The sequence below is a fragment of the Globicephala melas genome, chromosome 18 (genome assembly GCF_963455315.2).
Source record: "Globicephala melas chromosome 18, mGloMel1.2, whole genome shotgun sequence".
NCBI lineage: Eukaryota > Metazoa > Chordata > Mammalia > Artiodactyla > Delphinidae > Globicephala > Globicephala melas.
Window position 1 is genome coordinate 78,097,571 of NC_083331.1, and position 24,879 is coordinate 78,122,449.

The 24,879-nt window shown below is 61.0% G+C and overlaps 1 protein-coding gene across 13 annotated transcripts in view; it reads left to right on the top strand.

The window, feature by feature from the left end:
• The window catches only part of MCF2L (MCF.2 cell line derived transforming sequence like), a 117,002-nt gene that overhangs the window by 41,544 nt on the left and 50,579 nt on the right, over positions 1-24,879 (top strand). Inside the window, exon 1 of one of the 13 annotated variants that reach the window (XM_030856705.2) lies at positions 14,817-14,963. The exons of 11 other annotated variants lie outside the window; for them this stretch is intronic. Coding sequence is in view for 1 of the 2 variants with exons in the window: in XM_060288214.1 (XP_060144197.1) it covers positions 15,761-15,833 (73 nt within the window). In the remaining variant the exon portion in view is untranslated. Of the gene's footprint in view, positions 1-14,816; positions 14,964-15,571; positions 15,834-24,879 lie in introns of those variants that run through there. One more of the 13 variants, XM_060288214.1, reaches the window with a different exon arrangement.

The window sequence follows — 24,879 nt, forward strand, 5'->3', positions numbered from 1 at the left end:
AAAGCCGTGTTGGGCAGCCTTGACTGAGGCTGGGGTGCGGCTCTTATCTGGTTCACGTTGTCCTCTGTCCCAAGGGCCCCGGGCTCTGGCTGGGAAAGGCTCAGCCAGACCGCGCAGGACAAACCCTCGTGGTCTCAAAGGATGGTTTTCCTGGCTGACTGCCCCAGGAGTGGGGCTTCCACGGGGCTGACTTGGAGAAAAGAGCCCCGTCTCCCTGCTCTGCTCCTTCGGCGGGGGGCCCCTTCCTCTTTCGGGGACCTGGAGGGCGGAGGGTGGGTGCTGACCAAGGCACGCTCCGCGCAGCCATGAGGCTGGGATCGCTTCCCAGGACAGACGCCCGTGTGTCTGCAACGTGCGGCATCAGAAACAACAGGTCAGAGCCGGCCCCTCTGTGGCTCGGCCCACGGTCCTCTCCTTTTCGGGGAGTGTTGGACAGCTGCCCGGTGCTGGGGGGGCACCGAGAGAGGGGGCAGGGCGCCCCGACTGGACGGAGCTGCGCGTGTGGCCCCGGTGGAGCTGGACTCAGCCTCACGCTGCCGGCTCCGTGGCCGTCGTTCTGGGCTCAGCCCCGTCAGCGCCCACGACGCAAGGCCTTTCACCAGGTCCACTGACTCCTGCCCTAAACTCAGCGCGAGGGGCCGTCACCAGGGGCTGCGTGGGCCCCCGCCTGGCCCGGTGCACACAGGGGTGTGAGTACACCGTCAGACCTTCTCCTGTCTCCCTCCCAAGCCCGCGGTGGGCTGGGCACTCCACCCGGGCGGCGGGGTCCCCGAGTAGCCTGACCGGACGAACGCTGGCCCTGGGGATCTGCGCCGTGGCTTTTAGGGTGGCACCCAGGACCCCCAACCCCAGAAGGACTGAATTGTTGTCCTGACGCCCGGGGGGGAAGGGTGGGGCCTGAGTCTGCCCCAGGTGTGCGTCGGGGCAGTGGATCTGGGGCTCCAGGGGCCCTATGCTATGAAGTGGGGCCCCGAGGGTCCTCTCTCTATGGAGCGGGGGTGGCTGTGACCATCGGAGATCTGGGGAAAGGGGGCCATGTGACCGAAGCAGCTTCTCTTTTCCTGGTCAGCACATTAGACGCCTTTGTTCTGTGCTCTGCCTGTTGGTCGTGAGGATCCAGCGTGGACGGTGGGCAGTTACCTGCTCTGTGACACACGTGGCCCCTGGTCAGTGTGGTTCCATGCAGCCTCCACCTCCCGCTCTGTCCGTCTGCTCCCCACACCCCGCCCCGTCTGGCCTGGCCTTTCTGGGATCAGTTTCCTCGCCCTGCAGGAGCAGTGCCCAAGCTCGCGGGTCCCCACAGCATCGCTTTTTCCTGCTCCCATAGAAGCAGTCTGGCCGCAGCTTGCCTTCCTGCCTGTGAGTTTGCCCTGGTCCCTTCCTTGCGAACGCTTCCTGCAGTGGGCCCTCGAGCGGGGGGGGCCACCCTGCTCTGGGACGCGGGACTGAGTCCCAACGAGCAGGAAAGCCAGCTGTCTCCCTCAGAATCGACAGTTCTTCATAGGAAGGTGTTCCAGGTTGTCACGGACAGGTTTGCTCAGGACCAGGACTGATTTTTACAAAAGCAGATAAACCCACCCTAGGCGCGTGGGTGAGCTGATCACTGCAAGTGGGCGCAGAATTTTCCCTTGAGCTTCCTGGCGGCTGAGGCAAAAAGGGGAAATGTTTAAATGCAAGGTCACGTGCCCAGAAAAAGGCCCTTCTGGAAGGAATTCTGGAGGAAAGCGGCCGCTCGTCTGTGTGCCCTAGAGGCACTGGAACACTCAGTAGGCGACGTCTTTGGAAGGTTTTCTTTCTTTTGGAAAATCGATGCACCTGAAAATGTTGAAAACAGCCCTAAATGTCGGTGAGGCCCCTTCAGAGTCGGTAGAGGCAACAGTGTGGTTCCAGCCTTTGCCGGGGCCCCTCCCCCCATTGTTCCAGGAGAGCCTGTGTGAAGTGGGAGCTGACTCGGGCCGAAACTGTCTCAGGACCGCGCCGTCATGCTCAGGACACCAGGCCACGGGCCGCGGAGCTGCCGCTCCCGTGGGCCTGGGCGGTGGAGGCCCAGGTCTGTGCCGAGGCGCCCGAGAAGCCCCGGTTTCCTGAGAGTAGCCGCACGTGGGCACGAATCTGGGAAAGTACAGTCGACGCCCGGCCCTGACGCTCTGGGTCTTTCCCGCTCGGGTTTTACCTTGTGAACGTGGTTTTCATCTTTGTGGGAGTTAGAGAAGCTTCGGGCACTTACGCTCGCCGCGGTCATTACGTTTGGCTTCTTGGAGCACACGGCTGGGAGCTGATGGGAGCTGTGAGGACGGAGAGAACGTGCCGTTTTAGTTACAGTGCTTTCTCGGGGGAAGGACTCGCCTTGAGGTGTCTCCCTACAGGCCGTACCGCTGTGGGTAAGGAGACGCGTCACGGTCTGAGGAAATCTGGTGGTGGTTCGTATTTTTATTACTTTGAATTTCAGGCAACTTGGTTGAAGTCCCTCCTCTGGCCTCCTGCTGCAAGCTCCCGCATTTCCCCAGATCCAAGGAGGACACAGAGTGGGGTGTTCAGGCGTCTGGGTCTTGGCGGGGTCTCGGCCCAAGGAGCCCTGGGGCTGCAGGCCCACCCGCCAGCCGCCTGCCCCAGGCCCCGTGGTCTGCGCGGCCTGGGCTCCATCCGCTGCGCAACAGGGAGCCTCACTGGCGCCTGCTGGCTGGGGTTTGGGGACTCTGCCCACCTTCGTCTCTGAGCACTGGGTGAGGGGAGCCTTCCCACCATCCCCATGGTGGGCAGGGCAGGGCCACCGTGGCAGCCGGGCGGCACAGCGTTCTCTGGGCTCTGAAGGGAGGTCCCCAGGTGGGGCCGCTGCTTCACGCCCACACGGCTTAGAGATGCACACCTTGAATGGAAGTCCGGGAAGAGACGCGAGGGGCCTCGGACGCAGTGCCTGTGTCCGCACTCCCTCCCCTTCCTGAGACAAGCGTGGCTGCCCTCCTGGACTTTATCAGATGGGACAGGACGGTATCGTCTGATTAGCACCTCCGGCGAGTCCCAGGCGGAGAGGAGCACGTCCCTGCTGGAGAGCACAGATGTCTCGCCCGCGGAGGTGTATGTCCCTCGCCCGCGGAGGTGTCCCTCGTGCCTGGAACCGAGGCTGGGACAGCTACACGGCCCGAGCCTGTGCATAAACACGCGGGGCAGGGGGGAGTGGAAGCGCTGGCCCGCGGGCCGGTAGCTGCCCTGTGATGGTGCGTCCTGGCTGCCACGTGAAGCAAAAGTAGAAAGCCGGCTGGTCGCAGGCAGATTCTAGGGAGCGAAGCTCAGTGGGCGGGAGCTGCCGGGCAGCGGTGGCCCCTCGGCCGCGGGAGACGGGCAGCTGCCCACACCCCCTCGGAGGAGATGAGAAGCTACCACGTTTACTCTGCCTGCTGCTCCTGGCTGCTCTCTGTAGCTGAGGGTGAGTCCTTTGGGGTCACTCCCCGGAGGCATGAGGGGACGGGGCAGGGACCCGGCCGCGGTGGCAGCGGCTGTGCAGTGTGGACGTGGCACGTGCAGGTTTCTTGTGTTGACAAGGGAGGGTGTCTTGGTGGGTCACGTGCACCCTGCATCCCCGTGGCATTCGGAACAGCTCAGGGATGGGGTGTGAGCCCTTCGCCCGGTTATCGTCAGATGACTCTCCCTTTGGCTAATAGCACAAGCTCTGCCAGTCCAAGCCTGGTGTAGCCAGCGCCACACCCGTCAGAGCTGCAGCCGGACCTCCTTCAGGCGCCCTTGAAGGACGAAGTCCATGCAGAACGCAGAACAGAACAAAGCCGTTAGCTATGCAGTACCAACGAGCCCATGACAGAGAGGCACGAGCAGGTGACTCACCTGGACGTCAGCTGCTGCTACGTCCAAGCGCGGTTCAGTGGCAGAGCTGCTTTGTGGTGGGCTTTCCGGGGAGCTGCAACTGCTGGCGAATCCCCCTGGGCCGTCCCGGCAGGACCCGGGCCACGCGCTGGCCAGCGGGTCTCCTCTGGGCTGAGTCCCGTCCTCTCTGTGGGAGGCACCCTGGGGTCGCCATGAGCGGTGGCTCGCTCTTAACCACACGCCTCTCTGGGCCCTTCCCCAGAGCACAGCGGGGACAGGACGGCCGAGGGGCTGCCTCTTCTAGGGGCACAGGCCTGGGGGACCACCGGGTCTCTGCCTGGGTCTCATGTGGGCGGGATGGAGTCTCTTACCGCCTGCCCCTTCCAGCACTTTCTGAAAACACTTTTGGCTCCGAGGGGTGGACACTGCAGCCCCCGGGCAGGGTGGGAGTGCCCAGGACGCAGCCCAGGTCCCCCTGAGCCCGCCAGGCATGAAGTTAATCCGGGCAGTGCAGTTTCTGTTTTGATTCTCCTCCGGCGTTTTCACGTTTGTTGCATGTCCAAATTCCCCCCGGAACTGCTCTTCACATGACAGTAGCATCCACAGAGCGGGTGCCCTTCTCCCCACATTTGGCTAAAAATACTCAGCTGGTGAATTGAAACTGAGTCAGAGCGGCCATGGGGAAGTGGAACTCGAGCTCCTGGGACCTCAGCTTCTCCTGTGGCCCTGAGTCTCAGAAAGCTCCGCTTCCGCCCCGAAGAGCAGAGGCCGGGGAGGCGGGCTGGGGGCGTATCCCCACCGGCAGCAGGTGTCGCTCAGAGCTGCTGCCAGTGCCCGTGCACGTCAGACCCGGACGTGGAGGTGGGAGAACGTCCGCCCCGAGGGCAGAGGCGCCGCGGGGACCGCCGTCAGGTGGGGCACACCCAGACCGAGCCCTCCCGAGGGCCGCGGGCGTTGGGCAGAGGCGGCTGCTCTCGATAGTCTGCGTCTCGAGGGGCTGTAGGCAGTGAACCGAGGGTGGGAAGCTTCCCCGGGGAGGCGTGCCCAGCGCGGTCCTGCTGGCGCCGCCGTGTTTGCTGTGATTCCCGGGAAGCGTGAGTGATATCAGCGAACAGCCTGGCAGCGCGAAGGCTGTTTGCTGCGTGGGCGCGGCTGCTTCTCACCGGGCGCGAGATGCTTTTATGTGCTCTACGTGCTGTGCTGGCTTTTCTTTCCCCAGTGTGGGATGGGGAGCAGAGGAGGTTCAGTACCTGTGGGGTGTGGTTCTGCGATATAAAAACACGCATCTAAAACGTACAAAAGAGCAAGGAGAAGCGGCGAGGCCTCCTGCTTCACCTGCGTCTCTGCGGGTGGCCCCAGGAGGGAAGAGGGTTCCGAGCCCCCAGCCCAGCGCAGGAACCTCCACTCGGGTCTGCCTGGCTCACCTGAGGGCGGTGGCCCCTCTGCATCCTGCCCCCCGGCCCTGGGGCACCCGAGCTGGGTAGGCAGCAGCAGAGATGCCCCCTCCCTGGCCGGCTGGTGCAGGGCGTGCGGGACCAGTGAGACTGACGGAACAGGAGCGGGAGGCTGCAGCCCCTTCCGTCCAGTCCGTGCACCTCTGCAGGCCCGAGGCAGGGCCAGGACGCTCCCTCGTCCCCCAGTGCCCCTGGCCAGGCACCCGCACAGGCTCCACCCTGTCCTCTAGCGGGTCCGGCCCCCATGCTCCTCCCCCGAGACCGCCTGTCCCTCCCACGGTCCCCCCCCACCCCGCCTCACCATGAATCAGGCATCTCTTCTGAGCCCAAAACAGTTGGCCCAGTGTCTAAGTAATGTTTAGTTATGTCTGGTAGCACAAAGGTAAATGGTGTTTTAAAACAAAACATGTTGGCTTCAGAGAGTTTTTCTTTTGTTAACATCTTTATTGGAGCATAATTGCTTTACAATGGTGCGTTAGCTTCTGCTGTATAACAAAGTGCGTCAGCCATATGTATACATATATCCCCACAGCCCCTCCCTCTTGTGCCTCCCTCCCACCCTCCCTATCCCACCCCTCTAGGTGGTCACAGAGCACCGAGCTGATCTCCCCGTGCTATGCGGCTGCTTCCCACTAGCTATCTATTTCACATTTGGTAGTGTGTACATGTCCATGCCACTCTCTCACTTCGTCCCAGCTTACCCTTCCCCCTTCCTGTGTCCTCAAGTCCATTCTCTACATCTGCGTCTTTATTCCTACCCTGCCCCTAGGCTCATCAGAACCTATTTGTTTGTTTGTTTTTTAGATTACATATATATGTGTTAGCATATGGTATTTGTTTTTCTCTTTCTGACTTACTTCACTCTGTATGACAGACTCTAGGTCCATCCACCTCACTACAAATAACTCAATTTCATTCTTTTTATGGCTGAGTAATATTCCATTGTATAAATGTGCCACACCTTCTTTATCCATTCATCTGTTGATGGACACTTAGGTTGCTTCCATGTCCTGGCTATTGTAAATAGAACTGCAGTGAACATTTTGGTACATGACTCTTTTTGAATTATGGTTTCTCTGGGTATATGCCCAGTAGTGGGATTGCTGGGTCATATGGTAATTCTAGTTTTAGGTTTTTTTTTAGTTTTTTTTTTTGCAATACGCGGGCCTCTCACTGTTGTGGCCTCTCCCATTGCGGAGCACAGGCTCCGGACGCGCAGGCTCAGCGGCCATGGCTCACGGGCCCAGCCGCTCCGCGGCATGTGGGATCTTCCCGGACCGGGGCAGGCAGACTCTCAACCACTGCGCCACCAGGGAAGCCCTAGTTTTAGTTTTTTAAGGAACCTCCATACTGTTCTCCATAGTGACTGTATCGATTTACATTCCCACCAACAGTGCAAGAGGGTTCCCATTTCTCCACACCCTCTCCAGCATTTGTTGTTTGTAGATTTTCTGATGATGCCCATTCTAACTGGTGTGAGGTGATACCTCATTGTAGTTTTGATTTGCATTTCTCTAATGATTAGTGATGTTGAGCAGCTTTTCATGTGCTTCTTGGCCATCTGTATGTCTTCTTTGGAGGAATGTCTATTTAGGTCTTCTGCCCATTTTTGGATTGGGTTGTTTGTTTTTTTGATATTGAGCTGCATGAGCTGCTTGTATATTTTGGAGATTAGTATTTTGTCAGTTGCTTCATTTGCAAATATTTTCTCCCATTCTGAGGGTTGTCTTTCGGTCTCGTTTTTGGTTTCCTTTGCTGTGCAAAAGCTTTTAAGTTTCATTAGGTCCCATTTGTTTTTTATTTCCATTTCTCTAGGAGGTGGGTCAAAAAGGATCTTGCTGTGATTTATTTCGTAGAGTGTTCTGCCTATGTTTTCCTCTAAGAGTTTTATAGTGTCTGGCCTTATATTTAGGTCTTTAATCCATTTTGAGTTTACTTTTGTGTATGGTGTTAGGAAGTGTTCTAATTTCATTCTTTTACATTGAGCTGTCCTGTTTTCCCAGCACCACTTATTGAAGAGGCTGTCCTTTCTCCACTGTACATTCCTGCCTCCTTTATCAAAGATAAGGTGACCATATGTGCATGGGTTTATCTCTGGGCCTTCCATCCAGTTCCGTTGATCTATATTTCTGTTTTTGTGACAGTACCATACTGTCTTGATTACTGTAGCTTTGTAGTATAGTCTGAAGTCCAGGAGCCTGCTTCCTCCAGCTCTGTTTTTCTTTCTCAAGATTGCTTAGGCTATTCGGGGTCTTTTGTGTTTCCATACAAATTGTGAAATTTTTTGTTCCAGTTCTGTGAAAAATGCCATTGGTGGTTTGATAGGGATTGTATTGAATCTGTAGATTGCTTTGGGTAGTAGAGTCATTTTCACAATGTTGATTCTTCCAGTCCAAGAACATGGTCTATCTCTCCATCTGTTTGTATCATCTTTAATTTCTTTCATCAATGTCTTACAGTTTTCTGCATACAGGTCTTTCGTTTCCTTAGGTAGGTTTATTCCTAGGTATTTTATTCTTTTTGTTGCAATGGTAAAGGGGAGTGTTTTCTTAATTTCTGTTTCAGATTTTTCATCGTCAGTGTATAGGAATGCAAGAGATTTCTGTGCATTAATTTTGTATCCTGCAACTTTATCAGATTCATTGATTCGCTCTAGTAGTCTTCTGGTAGCATCTTTAGGATTCTCTGCACGTAGTACCACGTCATCTGCAAACAGTGACAGCTTTACTTCTTCTTTTCCGATTTGGATTCATTTCTTTTTCTTTTCTGATTGCTGTGGCTAAAACTTCCAAAACTATGTTGAATAATAGTGGTGAGAGTGGAAAACCTTGTCTTGTTCCTGATCTTAGAGGAAATGGTTTCAGTTTTTCACCATTGAAAACGATGTTGGCTGTGGGTTTGTCATATATGGCCTTTATTATGTTGAGGTAAGTTCCCTCTATGCCTACTTTCTGGAGGGTTTTTTAATCATAAATGGATGTTGAATTTCGTTGAAAGCTTTTTCTGCATCTATTGAGACGATCATATGGTTCTTCTCCTTCAGTTTGTTGATATGGTGTATCCCATTGATTGATTAGCATATACTGAAGAATCCTTGCATCCCTGGGATAAATCCCACTTGATCATGGTGTATGATCCTTTTAATGTGCTGTTGGATTCTGTTGCTAGTATTTTGTTGAGGATTTTTGCATCTATGTTCATCAGTGGTATTGGCCTGTAGTTTTCTTTTTTGTAATATCTTTGTCTGTTTTGGTTTCAGGGTGATGGTGGCCTCATAGAAGGAGTTTGGGAGTGTTCCTTCCTCTGCAGTTTTTTGGAAGAGTTTGAGAAGGATGGGTGTTAGCTCTTCTCTAAATGTTTGATAGAATTCACCTGTGAAGCCATCTGGTCTTGGGCTTTTGTTTGTCGGAAGATTTTTAATCACAGTTTCAATTTCAGTGCTTGTGATTCATCTGTTCATATTTTCTATTTCTTCCTGGTTCAGTCTTGGAAGGTTATACCTTTCTAAGAATTTGTCCATTTCTTCCAGGCTGTCCATTTTGTTGGCATAGAGTTGCTTGTAGTAATCTCTCATGATCCTTTGTATTTCTGCAGTGTCAGTTGTAACTTCTCCTTTTTCATTTCTAATTCTGTTGATTTGAGTCTTCTCCCTTTTTTTCTTGATGAGTCTGGCTAATGGTTTATCAGTTTTGTTTATCTTCTCAAAGAACCAGCTTTTAGTTTTATTGATCTTTGCTATTGTTTCCTTCATGTCTTTTTCATGTATTTCTGATCTGATCTTTATGATTGCTTTCCTTCTGCTAACCTCAGGGTTTTTTTGTTCTTCTTTCTCTAATTGCTTTATGTGTAAAGTTAGATTGTTTAGTTGAGATTTTTCTTGTTTCTTGAGGTAGGTTCTAAAAATAAAAACAGAGTTTTCTAAAGTGCCCACGGTGGCCACCCCGGGACCGAGGCCCTCCCGCTGCCCCGCATGGCGGCAGAGCTGTGCGCCAACCCGACGGCATTTGTCACCTGCGATGGGAAGCTTGTTTTGGAAACAGCTTTAAACGCGTCATGACATCTGCCCCTCCTGAGGGATCTTCCCGTCACCGCATCTGTCTCCTCCATTCGTTGTCCCCACTCTCGGGACCACCTCCCCCAGATGTGGATCCGGTGGGCCCGTGGGCGTCCCCATCTGGTGCCCCCTAGGTTCTCCTAAGCACCCCGCCCGGCAGCACCGCCCACCTGCTGTCTTCACTTCTGGGCTCCTGTCCGCAAGCCTCCTGCCTGGGACCTGAGCTGCCGCCCCCTCGGAACTCTTTCAGCCCTTCAGGCACACACAGCACTGGCGCAAGCTGGTCTGCACCCCACATCCCGGGTGAGGGCCGCCTTCCTCTGTGCCCCGTGGCCAGGGTCCTGCCACCCTGTGAACGGAGGGGATTGTGAGCCCCGGAGGGTGGGTCACCTTGTCCCGACCTCTCCCTTAAGGAAACTGAGACCAGCTCGGAGGTCAGATTTAGGATCCAGAATTCCCGAGACCACCGTGGTCCAGCCCAGAAAAGCCCGTGTCACCTCTCTACGTCCTAAATCCCACAACAAAAGCCCCTTTGTGCTTTCCAGTGGCGGGCAGAATGCTGCTGCCTTTCCTCTGGGGGCAGGAAGGGCCCAGTAAGTCAGGCGTCCCTCCGAGCCCTGCACACCTGCCGTCCACTGGCTGAGCCCCCAGGGTGTCCCGGAGCCATGGGTGTCCTGGACCCACGGGTGTCCAGTGGACGGACCGAGCCTCGCCCTCACGCAGTGACATTGTATCAGCCTCAGGCCCAGCTGTGTTTGCTCTCTGCCCTGCGTCTGCTCCTCTCAGCCACCCCGCAGTTACTGGGTTTGTGACAGAAGTCGTTGATCTAGCAGGCGGGGCCTGGCCCCCTCCCGGTCCTTCTGTCCAGGTCGCAGCTTGTGCAGAACAAATGGAACATTGTTCCCGCTGCCCTGGAGGGTGGGGAGTGATGGGTGCAGATGAACACTCATCCTGGCCCCGCCCGGAAGGCAGGCGATAGTATCTGCAGCTCTTGTGTCTTGTTTCCATCGGGACAGGAGAGTCTTCCTGTTTAGCTCATGGAGGTGGGCGGGGGCCGCCCAGCCCGGCTCACAGCCCTGCGGGCGGCACGTCTGCTCTGCGGCCCGCGGGAGGGGGTCCTGAGCCCCTCGTGCCGCCTTCCACCCGAGTGGTTAGGTGTCACTGGCTTCCGCTGGCCTCACCTCTGTCCGTCTTTCAGTCCTCGGTTCCCGTAGTCACCGAGAGATTTTAGGGCACCCCCAGTATAACCCCCACGCACGTCACTGTGCAGAATAAAAGTGAGAACTGAGCACTTCCCGCAGCCCTCTCTGCCCGCTGTGGGCAGCCCTAAAACGTCAGGGCTCATCCCCGCTGTGATTGGGAAAGGAAAGCATACGTGCCAGCACACGGGATGCAGACATGCAGTAAGACACAGAATCGAGTGGTGAGCAGAGGAAGGGGCGGCATAGAGCTGGGGCGGGTGCGGAGGCCCGGCTGGGGCCCTGTGGGACGCGCGTCCGGGTGTATGCTGTCCCGGAGGGTGACTGGGCACCGGAATCGGGTTGTAGTCAGATGGAAGGGAAGCCAGAGAGACAGAGAAGCGGCCTGGCTCTGCCGCAGCCGGGCTGGGTGTGGGTGGATCGTCTTTGATGCCGCGGGGATACGTTCGGCCCTGATTTCACGTGTCCCATCTCAGACCGCCCACGAAACGTGGTCAGAGCCCCCGGTGCCCTTGGCACTTGAACCCTACAGGCAAAGGTCAGACGGACAGAGCCGCATCCCGGTGCACGTCCCCGCCAGCCTCGGTCCCCCCGTGGCAAGAAGCGCGGGTCGGAGGTGCGCGTGCTCAGAGCCCGCAAGGCACCTGGCCTGGAGGCTGTGGCCGCGGGGGAGGCCCAGGGCACGGAGGGGGGGCCGTCGGCCGAGTGGTTCCAGCTGCAACAGCGACAAGCGCGGGGAGACTCCGAGCATGGCCTCGTGGCGGCCTTCCGTGAGTTTGCCGCTGGACCGCGAGCCCACGTCCCCTTCCTCTCAGGCTCGCTGTGAACTCGGGGCCGGGAGGCCGTAAGTCATCCTGGGTTGAGGATGAAGAGACAGCCCTTCCGAGGGTCCAGAGCACGTGGACAGTGCTGAGGACCAGCGTGGGGTGCCCGTGGAGGGTGGGCAGGCTCCACCCGCCTTCCCAGGAGACTAGTCCAGCCGCCAAACAAAACCAGAATCACTGGAAGGCCTCGGGGGCGGGTAAAGGAATGGGGGTGGGGGCGAAGGAGCTGCATGCCTGGGGCCAGGGCTAGACCCCAGATAGACCCTGAGGCAGGACGTGGGGCCGGGGGACAGGTGGGGGCGGTTAGCTCCGGTTTAAGACTGGAGGGCGCCGGCTGCAGACTCGCTAGCTGGATGCGTGGACCGCGGTGCTTGTGGGAGCCGAGAGGTTGCCTGGGGACGAGCTGCCTGCGAGCCCTCTGCCCGGTGGCCGCCCACCCTCCTTGCGGGTCCCGCACACCTTCCTCGGTTCTCACTGCTGCGGCCACGGCTGGAGCTCGTGCGGGAGCCGGGGGGCGCGGATGGCCGGCCGCTCAGGCCAGCTGCTCAGGCCTGCCCGTTGCTCCAGGGAAGCTGCTGCTTATCCTGTGACCGCGGGTGACCTTGGGGGCGGGGGTGACGCGTTCAGCTTAGGAGAGCTGGGTGGGCGGGGCTGCAGGACACAAGAAACGGGGCAGAGCACTGGGAGCACCTTAAGCTAAGGGGCAGCAGCTGGGGGTGGGAAGGACCCGGGCTGCAAGGATCACGGGGCCTTAGAAGGACAGTGAGGACACGAGAGGGGGACAGGGAGGGGGACAGGGGCCAACTAGGCCTGGAGAGGACTGAGGAGCGCTGTGTCCAGTTTCCCTGCTGCCTGAGGCTTTGCTGATCAGGGACACCTGCCTCACAGGTTGCCATGACGATGAAACAGGACCAGGTGCCAAGGGTGGCCTCCGCAAACAAGGGCGCGCCTGTGAGTGAGGGATGGTCCCTCCCACATTATCAGCAGCGGGTCGTGGCTGGAGAGGGTGGCGGCTTGGTTAGCTTGTCTTGCATCCCTGGCAAGGAAGAATTAATACCAAGTGTCTGTAACTATCTACAGGACCAGCTAGGCGGGAGGCCGGGGTGCAGCCGGGGTGCACCCTGTGTGCTCAGAGCATGACGCCGCCTATACCGTGTCCTAAACGTGTGCGCGTGAGCCAGACGCCGTGTTTGCTCACATCTGCCCTGTTCACGCTGAATTCCGTGCCTGCGTGTCCTTCCAGCTAAGGGAGCCCCTGGAGGGTCACGGGGGAAGCTGGACCGCCCTTCGCAGCGGGTTTCTCCGGGGAACAGAGGCCCTGCCCCTGCCCGCTGCCCTTCTCTCAGGGCGTCCGCCTGGGGCCCGTGGTCGGCAGCCTCTGGCCTCCGGTTCCTGTCCGACCGTCAGGCCTCCTTCCCCGGATTCTCTGCACCCTCTCCTGCCCGCTGGTTCTTTCCCCATCTTGCGCTGGTCGCCTGCCTGTACTGCTGGGCGGAGCCGCATAAAATTGCCTTCTTTGTAGGTTGAAGAGGTTTGAATATCCGCAAACTCACCGAACCCTGCACCTGGGAGAGCATTGACATCTTAAGCAAACACCCTCCTGGCCCAGCGGCCGGCCCTGGAGCCAGGTCCTGAGTGAGCTCACGGGCCTGGGACGCAGCCAACCCTGCAGAAGTAACCAGTGTCAGCCCATCGGGGCTGAGGTCACGAACCCCCCCACCCCCAGCTGGACACACCCGCCAGCCCGAGAGCCGAATGTCAGTGGCATCCGTGTGTGACTCTGGGCTCCGGCTCAGCTGTCCCCCAGTGTGACTCGTCATCCCTGGCCCAGGGCCTGTCCTTGAGGCTCTGCGGGGCATCAGCTACTGAGCCATCCCCAGAGACTGCGAGAAATGTCTGCGTGCCCTTTGGCCCCAGCTGGCCCGCACTCCCTTCCTCACTCCGTGCACGGCCCACTCTTGAGAGCACAGCATCGGGTGGACGTGAAAACCAGGGGCCGAAGCGATGGTCCTAGAGCCGCCAGCACAGCGAGAGGAATACCCCGGTGGCTTCCAGGTCTGTGGTGGAGCCTGTGGTCAAGGGCCACGTGGGGAGTGGGTGGGCACACAGGGACTGACGCAGAGGCCTGAGGCCGAGGAGAGCCATGCGAGCATGGACCCGTGGCCCGGACACCACCCCAAGGGCCTCTGGGGCTGCGGAGAGCCAGTGGGGGGAGATGACTGCAGAGGAAGCGGCCTCCTCTTCACTCCTCTCCCGCTGGAGAGATGATCCTTTCGTCACGCACCTGCCCTGGGCTGCCGGAGGTGTAGCAGGGGGCTCGGCCCTGGGGGGGGGGGGCGGCAGACACAGGCTGAGGCGCAGACACGGGCACCCGAGCGCCGTGGATGCGGGAACAGGGCTGGCGGTGTGCCGACGTGTCAGTGGTGCCAGTGCCTCTCGGCTCTCTGGTCTTCGGGGTAGAGAGACCAGGAGCTGATTCCCCGTGTGCAGTTTGTCCTGATGCCCCCCTGACCATGGCCCCTGGGGGAAGAGCAGCCCCCGGCCTCCGCTGACCCCTCCCACCCGACCGCACGCCTCAATGGCCGAGGCCGCACGTTTCCTGGATGAACAGATCACGTGTCTCCGACTCGGGGATCCGGAGCGGACCGGTTTTAACGGAGAGCGCGTGTTGTCTTGTGCACGCTGAAGCGCGGTGCCTGCTGGCTGGTTCTGCACAAGCACAGGGCGGGCGTTAGGACCCCACCCTCCAGACCTGTGGGCCTCGGCCCTCTCCTCGGAAGCCACGCAACCCAGCAGCGGGCCGGGCACGCATCTCACGTTCAAGCACAGCCTGGAGAGGAAACGTTGGGGCTGGAGAAGGGCGCCCGCAGCTGAGCCTGTGAACCCAGAGCTCGTGGCCCAGCAGCTGGCTGAGGAGTGTGGCGACCTGCCTGAGACAGTGGCCTGGAGGTCGGGCCTTCGACCTTGACTCGGTCGGTCGGGAAGAAAGGACAGTGGGAGCAGGCGAGGCTGGACATACCCCGGGCGTGCGCCACGACCTCCTGGTAAGAGCATGTCGGGCCTGAAGACTCCTTTCTCAGAACTGTCACCTCTCAGGCTGTCAGTCACTCACTCGGCAGGTGTCCACCACCATGCTGGATGCCCGAGGTGTCCCTGGGGCAGGAGGGGGCCGTTGTGGTCTCCGCGTCTCCGAGCGGTCAGAGGCCAGCCACCCTGAGCGTGATTCTGGAGGCTGTGCTCTGGGCAAGGACTCGCCTGAGGTGTGAGCCGCAGGCCGCGTGTCGGGGGACGTGGGCGAGGGCTGCCCAGGGAGGAGCTGGGCCGGCCCGGCCACAGAGGGCCTTGCCCACCACGCTGGGAGCTGCACCCCGATCTGCAGGAACGTCCGTGGTCCCAGCCCCTGGGCGGAGGGTGTGAGAGCTGTGCTCGCGGGACTCGTGTGCCAGCGCCAGCGGGAGGCCGCAGAGGAGCTGTTCAAGGAAGACTTGGGAACCATCCAGCAAAGGCCAGGTCAGGCCCGGGACCACGTGACACACGACGGGAGCGCGGACAGGGCGCGCGTTGGCTGCGCCGTGACCGGTGGCGAGAGCAGCTGGACTCCACAGCCTCCCCTGGGGTGAGCGGCCCGGGGCCCAGGCTGGGGGAGGTCACATCTGCCTCATTCCCACGATGGAGAGGACGGAGCCCTCGCTGCCCGTGGATGCACAGCCACAGGCAGTCCTGGTCCAGCCCGAGGGCCGTCCTCTCCAGGTGGGTCGGCTCCAGGCTGGGCTCAGCCCCTCAGGTCCTTCCTGCTGGAGATCTGGTCCTTGCGGGGCGGCCTGGCCTCCCCCTCCCCCGGGAGCGCCACCTGCAGAACCAAACTCTGCGTTTTAACGAGCTCCCCCGGGGGCCCCCCTCGCCCTGCGGCGGCCGCCCCCCCACCCCGTCCCATTTTCCTTGTTCTCAGCCACCCCATCCCCCCACCCCCGCCCCGTGCCCCAGCCCCTGGCGGCGGTGTTCTGAGGTCTGGCTGCTGAGGACCTGGGGGTTCGCCCCTGGGAGGTCCTGGCCGGGTCCTCCGCCCCCAACCCCGGCCGTCCTGCCTCCCGCCCGCCCGGCTTAGGGAGCCACTGAGCGCGGGGGGGGGGCCCCCCGCAGGGAGGGTCTGGACGGGCGACGGGGAGGGAGCCGGCGCTGTGCGAGCCCTGCCGCCGCCTGGCCGCACGGTTAACCGGCGGCGGGCAGAGCAAGGGAGCCGACCGCAGGCCCCGGGCTCGGGGACGGCAAACCCGAGGCCCCGGGGAGAGCCCGGGTCCTCGCGCTCCGGGCGGGCGGCGCGAGCATGGAGCCCGACCACGTCCCTTTGTGCGCCCAGCACGGGCGTTCCGGGCGGCCGGTCGCCACCTCCTGACGCTGCCGGCGGGCGACAGCATGACCTTAAGCCTCCTCTCGCTGCTGTCGCGGGACCTGGCCGCGCTGTGGCTGCTGCTGGAGACCCGCACAGGTGCGCGCCGGTGGGCGCCGTGGGGACCGTGCGCGCCGGGGCGGGGCCCCGGGGGTCTGGCGCGGCGCCCACGCCGGACTCGGGACTTGTCCGCGGGGTCCGGGCCGGGTGGCGGGCGCGGAAGGCAGCCTCCCGGGTGGGCGTGCCGCGCGTCCCTCCCCCCCATCCTCATTCTCATCCTCGGGCAGCGCCTGCCGGGTACCGGGCCACAGTCGCCGCTCCGCCTGGAAGCTCCTTTGTTCCGGCTGCGGGAGACCTGCCGATGCTGGGGGGTGCCGGTGGGGGCTCTCCACGCAGCGGGACCGGGGCTGGACCGGCGGGGGGAGCACCGCGGGGCGGTTTGCAGCTCGCGCTCCTGTACCTGCCTGGCTGGGGGAGGGTCACACCCGTGGTGACCGAGAACAAAGAGCTGGGCCCGGGAGGGCGCCCAGGTTCCTGGGCTCGTTTCTAGGGACGGAGGGTGCTCGCTTGGAAGTGGTTTGTCGTGAGTTCATTTTGCGGTGGGTGCTCCTGCTAAGGATTGACCAACAGTGCGTTAAATGGTCTTTTGTAAATTTTAATGAATCAGCCGCACCCTAGCTTTCAGTGCATGAAGTTTCCGGTTTTATAACGAGGTGACCCGAAGGTGAGACGAGGGAATCAGTGAGTTTCCTGATGGACAAGGCTCAGGACGGTGACCGCCTGGGTGGCCAGGTCGGAACACAAGCTGGTACACAGGGTGAAAGCGTGTGATTCACGCCTGAGGTGGCAGCAAGGTGACAAGGCTGGGATCCTGAAAGGAACGCTTCCTGGGGCTTAGAGCTTAGAGGCCCGCCAGTGGGCGGTGCGTTCCCTACCGAATGCCGTAGTCTTCCCTCCTGCGTGGACCTGCGTGGTCATCAAAGCCGCCCCTTTGTTTCCAAGCTACACTCCTGCTCTGATTCTTACCACGTTCCCTCAAAAATTCTAGGTGTTTTTCTAACACGTGCTTTATTTTTAAGATAAACGGGCTCTTGAGTGAATGTCCTGAGGCAATTTGGGGTGCCTGAGGGGCGGAGGGCTTCTCCCCCAGTCTCTGGAAACCATCCACTGGTTTCCTACAGAAGGACGCGTGGGTCCAGTTTCCCAGAGCTGTTGGCACATGTGCTGGGACCTCTTCCTTGGTGTTGCTGGGGAACACTCCCCAGGTGGCCCGTACCTGGCTCTGTAACCGGATGCTGACTTTTATGAGCGCCTGGTGTTTGCAGACAGGTCGCTGCACCTCCTTCCTCACTTCTGCTCAGGCTGCACAGGATGGGGGGCGAGGGGAGCGGTTGGCACCGGCCGAGCCGGCAGCTGGGCCCTGGGCAGATGGAATGGATGAGAGTCACGTGGCGAGGCCACAGCTCCCTCACCGCGTCCAGGGCAGCGGAGCCCACAGAGCAGGACAGCGGGGCTGAGCCACGCTCCCAGACCAGGGCCAGGGTCTCCCATTCTGTCCCTTCTGAAACCAGGGAGGTCGCCAGGTGTGCACGACCCGCCACTGCCCACCCCCAGCTCCCTCTCCGTCACCCCTCCTCCACCCCCTCCCCCAGCTCCCTCTCCGTCACCCCTTCTCCACCCCCTCCCCCAGCTCCCTCTCCGTCACCCCTTCTCCACCCCTTCCTCTCTCTGTCTCTGTCTCTCTCACTTGGTCTGTCTCGTCTGTCTCGCTGTGTCTGTGTGTGTCACTGTCTCTGCCTCTCCCCCGCAGTCCCTCTGTCTCTCTGTGTCTTTCTCACTCTCTGTCTCTGTCTCTCTACCTCTGTGTCTCTCCCCTGTCTCCTGTGTGTGTCCGGGGCTCCGCAGTCAAGCTCCGGCGGGGCAGCGTCCGTGGAGGGCCCAAGCCCCACTCTGCTCTGAGCTGTCCCGTCTGGCGATCAGGGACCCCGTCAGCAGGGACCGCCTGGGTGAGGCTCAGGGTGACATGCGCCCCTGTCGCTGTCGCCCAAGGCCCCAGCCTCCTCTGCCCTGTGCATCGTTGATTCTGTTTTTTGTGGGGGAGGGGTGTGTCTTGAGAAGGTTAATGCAGTTCCTTGTTTGGTCTCAGATTTGTCGAGCTGCGGACACTTAGGAAGTGGGATGAGCGTGTCCACCATCGAGGGGAGGGTTTGGGGAGCTTCTGGGGCCCTTGCAGGAGCGCGGTGTGGGTGTCGGGCCCGCTCTGTGAGGTGCTTTTCGAGGCAGATATGGACAGGTCCCCGGGGTTCTGCTCGCAGCCCCGCCTTCTGCCTTCGGAGCCAGGAGGGGCGGAAGGAGGTGGACGTCCCTGAGCTTTACGGACGTGCTGCTTTTACTGTTGACACGTGGCTGTTTTAGAAAAGAGCTGTCGCACATCTCCTTCCTTTCCAAGCAGCAGTGGGCTCACACGTGTGTGTATCTGTGGTGTGTTCGTGAGACGTGTCCGACAAGCTGCCGGGGGCCCAGCGTGGCGGGAGGCTGGACCCAAAGCCGAGTGAGGGTGAGGCCCTGCTGCCGGCGCGCTGCTCGGACCTGCTGGCTTTCACTGGACCCCGAAGTGCTCACGTGCAAAGAGGGCGTGGTGGGGGTGTGGCTTGAAGGGTGTGTGAGCTGCTGGCCATCGGCCCCCGGGAAGGCTTCACGTCCTCCACAGGCCCTCGAGGCACCTCCTGCGGCCTCTGCTTGGTGCGTCCTGCGGGGAGGCCGGGCCAGAGTGACCCCAGCCGCAGCCCCCCTCCCGGTCATCTCCAGGGCCTGGAATCCCATCTGGACCGTGTCCCTGATCCCTGTGGAGGCCCCGCCCGGCCGGGATGAGACGCAAACAGCACGAGGGCAGGTTCCACCTAACTGGGCGCTGAGAGTCGCTGCTTTTGGAGCAGGCAGGAGCCCGGGGGACTTCCAGCACAGCTCAGACGGAAGCTGGGGGCCTGCCTGGCGGGGCTGCTGTTCTGCTCTCAGACCCGCTCTTTTGCGGGGACGTGGGCCGCTGGGTGCATGTTTAAGTGGTCACATTAACTCATCAGGCAGGTGCTCTCGGGCCCAGGACGCCCAGGAGGAGGAAGGTTTGGAAAGCATTGACCCTCAGGCCCTGGGCGGGGGTGGACTTTCGGCCGGGGGAGGAGCCGTGAGGCCCAGGAGAGGGACGCCCACCGTCTGGCCCTGGGGCTGCTTTGCGGCCCGGCCTGCAGATCCCCCGCCCCTTTCCAGCTTGGCCGGGCTCTGGGGGCTCCCAGGAGCCATGGGGAGCCGGTGGGTGTCAGCAGTTCTGCCCACTGCGTCGTCGTAACCTTGGGCCATCGTGTGTGACGACCTGCCTGGTGGGCCGGCCAGGCTCGGGAGCTGGACCCTGGCAGGGTTTGCCCGGTGCTGCGCGGGGACGGGGGTCACTAGGATGAGCGTTGTTGGTAATAAAAGGTCCACAGAGATTCTGTTCCGTGCCAGCCCACACCCAATGCCCGAGCTCGGAGGCTGCAGCCCAGGCCCCCGGCTGCCCTAGTCCTCCCCGACCTCTCACCTGGCCCACCTGCCGCCTGGCTCCCTGCTGGGTGTGTGAACCACCCTCATCCCTCCAGCCTGCTCTGGGCACTCAGGAGTCACTGCGCAGAGGGACGTGTAGTAAATTAACCTGCCTGCGATGTGGCCACGAGGCCTCCTGCTGGGCTTCCACCCCCCCCCCCCCACTCCCGTCTTGCAGGTCTGATTCTAGTTCATCAGGGCCCTTCTCTAGGGAGGCCTCGCGGGGGCAGCCCGACCCCGCTTGGAGCTCCACGGTGTGGATGCAAAGGAGGCCCTCGCCCATGGCAAGGGGGCCCCTTCTGGGGCCTCTACGGGGCCCAAGGCCCCTTGGTCCAAGCGCACATCCCAGGCCCCAGCCCGGTGCCCACGCTGAACCCAGGGTGAACCCGGCCGTCCGAGCACGCGGCCGGACCCCAGCTCCGCGACCCGGGTGTCTGTGGGTCGGGCAGCAGAGACGGGGACTCTCCGGTCGTCTCGGGAGCCCTGGGGGCGGGCAGCCTGCTCTGGAGACACGTGAGCCGCCGCGCAGGTGAGGCGCACGCAGCGGGGGTGCCGGCACTCTGGGATCAGGCGCTGGGGTGGCCCCAGCTGAGCTGAGAGACGCAGGACGGTCAGGCCGGGTGGAGGGTCCTAGGCGGAGCTGTGCCTCGGAGCAGGTGCGGGAAGGGAAAGCCGGGGTGGGGCCATCCCACCCAGAACCCGCCTTTCCCCGTGGGCACGTCCCTGCTCTCGGTAACGGCAGCAGAGCCAGAAGAAACGGGAGAGGCTGAGGGGTGGATGCGGCCCTTTCCTGGCCCGACCTCCCCGAGGTGCAGTGTGCCAGGTGCCAGGTCGCACACTAGCAGCAGTTAAACACCCACCGCATGCCAGACGCCATGCTGCACGTGTGCACTGCCTCCCCAGAGCTAGATGCCGCAATTATCCTGATTTACAGACGAAGAGACCAGTTCAGAGAGGTTAGGTAACACGCCCAAGGTCACACAGCTCCCGCCTGCCTGTGGAGCACTGGTCCACCGCCCAGGAGACCAGGAACCCTGCACATAACGGGTGGTGGTTCTGCAAAATAGAGCACAGCCTCTGGACCAGGAGGTGGCCCAGAGGCCAGAGCAGCTCTGTGTGAGCCTCGGGGACGACGGACCGTCCTTGCTCACAGGTGGCTGCAGGTGCGCGTCTGCCCGTTCACCGAGGGCAAGGTCATTCTCCGCTCCGCACACAGCTTCAGACCTTAGAAGATCTCGGGCCAGAATTCTCCCTGGGGGCTTCCCTGGGGGCGCAGCGGTTAAGATCCACCTGCCAACGCAGTTTGTCTGACTGCGGAGCCCTTCTCTCCCCGACTGGGGAGGGGCTCTGACAAAGGTGCAGAGAAGTAAAGGTCTGGAGCCCCCCACTGTGAGTGGAGCCCCTGGAAAATGCTCCGTGCTGGCGTGAGGGCCAATGGGTGTGAGGGTCGCTTATGCGCTGATGCAGGTCGCTGATGCGGGTCGGGGCAGGTCTCCGCGTGCTTGGCGAGCTGCCTGGAGCCTGTGTTAGAGAGGATTCTGAGGCCCGCTAGGGCTCAGCCGTCTGCCATCGGCAGGCAGTGCGACATCTAAGCCAGGTGTCTGCCATGTCCTGCTTCGCCCGGGACGTGGCGGAGGTGATGTAGTTGACACCCTACGGGACAGGGTTCCAAAAGCTGTTTTTCAAGAAGTTGTTTGTAGCTCTGAAACCACCAAGCGTGCGGCGTGAATATCCACGAGCCAGGCTGTGAAACGTGTGTGCAAGCTTCGTATCCGGGGCCCCTGGCGTGGGTGTGGAGCGTGCGCCCCAGGGCCCACCTGGCTGAAGCTGCTGCCCAGGTGGTCTCTTCTGACGTCCAGAACCTTCACAGAACGGGTGTCGGTGAAGGGGCAGATGGAGACGCGTCCGGGGAGCCCTGGCCTCTGATTGGCTGTCCAGCGCACGGAAGGAGGGTCTGATCAGCGCCAGCCCCGCGGGCGGGTGGCCTTGAGAAGCCCGCACTCGTCTGAGATCGATCGAAAAGGCCATGGCCGGCGGGGCAGGGCGGGATGAGGGTTCTACGAGAGCCTCGCCGAGGCCCCAGGGGTCATTCCCATGCAGCCTGAGCTGCAGACACGACGCCGAGTAGGCCGTGGCCTCGGAAGATGCAGGTCGGCAGCCTGGATGGCAGGAGGCCGCGGGGCCTCGTCTGCACAGCTGGTGCCCGCTGTGGTCCCCCAGGGCCTCCCGTGGCTCTGCTCAGGGTTTGTCCCTGGCGCCCACGCGGAAGAGCTCCTACGGCGCCAGCTGGGCCCTGGCTGGTTCCCTGAGCTCCGCCGGGGGTGCCTGGGAGCCAACCCCTCTGCTGAGGATGGGACTTCCCTGAGCACGAGTTTGGTTAAGCATCTTCTCACATGGGGCCTTTTATTTTAAAATACATAAGGATTCACGTCTTGAGATCAGGAAATCGGGGAGAACAGGGATGAACTGAGGTAACGACGCATCGTACGTGACGTGAAATGTTTGTGCCTAATCCAGGAATGAGTGACTTGTTAAAAATACCCAGGATGACCTGTGAGGGAGGCTTCAGCCCAAGTGAGTGTCGATCTCCAACACCCGGAGGGCTGAACCCCAGAGCCGTCCCGTGGACTACAGGTTGCCATGGAGATGCCTCTCCCGCCCGGCCAGGGACTTGGGGAGCTGATGGGTCCCTGCCTGTCTGGAGCCCCAGGCATCCTCGTCCCCCAGCTTGGAGTCGCCTCTTTGCGGCCATCCCTCCGCACACGCTCTGCTCTGGTTTGGGGCTTCCTGGGTGGGGTCTCGGTAGACTAGGAATCCCACCCACGCGGGATGGTGAGGCCACCCCACGGACTCTCCACTTCGGACTCTGAAAGGGCATCACGGGTGTATTTTGACAGAAAATAAACAAAAGCCTCGGGTGTGGATGTGCAGCCAGATATAAACAAGGAAGAGAATTAGCTCGTGACGGACTTAGTGGACTTTGCGGCCCAGGGCCTCTTGCCAGCTGCCGACCCCTCCGTCGGAGCCCTTCTCAGGCTCCTGTCCCCCCTTCAGCAAGGCGGGGACCAGCCTCGAACACGAACGCCAGGCTTCTGCACGCGCCGCGGGCGTCCTCGACCCAGACCCTCGCCACCGGGACATGGATCTTCAGGGTCCAGGCGCCCTGCGTCTCTCGAGCCCCAGCCCTGCCTGGGTTCTCGGCCCAAGGCAGCGCTGGCGTGCACGGTGCCACTCGGAGGCCCTCCCCATGGGCAGCGCGGGCCAGATGCAGCCTGCTCTGCACTGTGAAATCCTCGTCCTAAAAGAAAGAAAATATGCGAGTCAGTTTGCCAGAGGAAGGAAGTTTGCTGCCGGAGTCTGATTGTGTTAAGATGAAACGGTGTGAAGATAAAAGGGTGGTGCCCCTCCCCCGGACTCTCCGATTGCCGCGCAGACCAGGACTCAGGGGACCACTTCGTGGCCAGAGATTCCAGCGGTCGATGTTTCTTCCCCTTTGTCCTCATGTAGAACTGAGCTGGGTCCCCGCACCGCCGAGATGTCGTGAGCTCAGCGAGGGGTCATTCCCTCTGGCCTCTGACAGGGAGCGGGCCTCTGTCCCCTGCGGTGCTCCGGACAGAGCGACACTTCCAGACGGGCTCCCAGAGCTGGTGCCAGAGGGACCAGGTCAACCTGCAGACCCCGCCCCCGGCCCCCACCCTGCAGGAGTCGGAAGGGAAGCGCTGTCCTCTCCCCACTGCACCCCTCCCGTCTCAGAGTGACTCTGTGCTGGGTAATTGCCTGGAGTCTCCGCTTACGTCTGGGCGACAGGAAAGTCGTTGTCGGGTGGTTATCTGTGGGGCATTGTGTGCACACAGAGCGGGTCTGTGCAGGAGCTGGGCCTCCCCTGACCCTGACCCTGACCCTGACCCGGCGGGCAGGGCGACCCCACTTCCCGTCCCAGACCTCAGATGAGCCAGGCCGGGTACCTCCACTTCCTTCTCAACCGGCCGCCACCTGCCACTCGAGTGCAGGATGAAATATCGTGGACGAGGCCCCAGCCTTTGAGGGAGAAAGAAGCAGTGCGTGCCTGACGCCGCAGCGCCTGCTGTCCACGGAGGGCGCGTGACAAACGCCATGTGCCTCGATGGCAGCCGGAAACTGCTCGGTTATTCTCAGCTCTCTGAGGGGCGGCCAGTGACCATTTAACACGTATGAGGTTTTGTACGGTCCATTTGTCTGAATGGACCTCGTGTGCAGAGTAACCCTACCTTCAAACCTAAACTGGGTCATTTGATCTAAGGCACAATATTAGGTTAGTTCTGCCCCAGAAGATTCACGGGTGGTGGGTCTGGGGCGCGGCTGCCGTGGTGAGGGGTCTGCACCCGCGGGGCCTGCAACGGGCAGAAATTCTGGAACCAGCCTGTGTGCAAGTCAGAGCGAACTTTGCCAAATTAGCCAGATTCCACGTGAAGCTCTGAGGAGTCATCGTCTGTCCGTTCAGCACGAGTTCTCTGGGCTCCTGCCCTGGGAGTGGGCCGGCTGGTGCCCTCCGCGGGGGTGCAGGGTGCTGTGAGGCCCCCGCCAGGCTAGGAGGCGGAGAAAGGCGCCCCGAAGAGGTGGCATCTCGGTGACATCTTGAGTAGGATTGGACCAGGAAACAGGGATGGGAGAAGCATCACAGAGGGGGCAGCCTGTGCAGAGACCCCGGGCCTGGCAGGACCTCGGCTGGTCGGGGAACTCGAAGCACGTCGGGGCGGCGGCCCCAAGCGCGTCCCTCTGTGGAAGCAGCTTAACATGGACGGTGGTCCAGACAGTGAGAAAGGGCAGGGGTGGTCAGGGGTAGCCACCGTGCCCCTAGTACGTGGGGAGCCGCCTGCCGTCCGGGGGAGCTGGACACGGAGGGCGGACAGCTCTGGTGTCCACAGCGAGCTCAGGAAGGAGGAAGTGTGCTCGTCGGAGGGGCCACGTGAAGGCCCTGCCGCTCGGAGCTGCTCGAAACCAGGTCTGAGAATCTCTGCAGAAATGCCCGTTGGAGTCTCGATGTGGTCCGGGGGGGTCTGCGAGCTGAGGGCAGTCCTGCGAGGCCTGAGGAACTGCCCGTCCCAGCGTCCACGCCGGTCTGGGGACTTGCCAGCTAGCAGCGTCCGTGCTGTTTTCTGCAGCCCTGGGCGTCTCCTTTCCAAGCTTGAGGGCGACCCCACTTCCCTGGGGGTCCGTCTCAATGACGCGCTTGTCCCCGGCGGGCAGAGGCCGGATTTGAGGAGAACAGGGTCCATGCTCGACAGTGTGGGCAGCATAAAGTCTGGCCTCCCAGCCTCCGGTGCAGCTGCCCGTCCATCGCACCTGACATGTGTTCTAAATAAATGAGGTGTGACGGCCATAAACCACCTCGTCTGGAATTTAAAACATTTCAGGTTTTCTTTTAGCACTTGTTTCCAGCCCTGTTTTTCTCCCACAAAAGAAAGCCACTGGTGAGACGTTTCCCTGCACAGGGGAGGTGGCATGGCCCCGAGCTGCCCGTGGAACCGGCAGAGTCGTGGCCTCTGAGTTTTCTGAGTGTGACCCGTCATTCGGTCCCTGACCCTGAACGGGC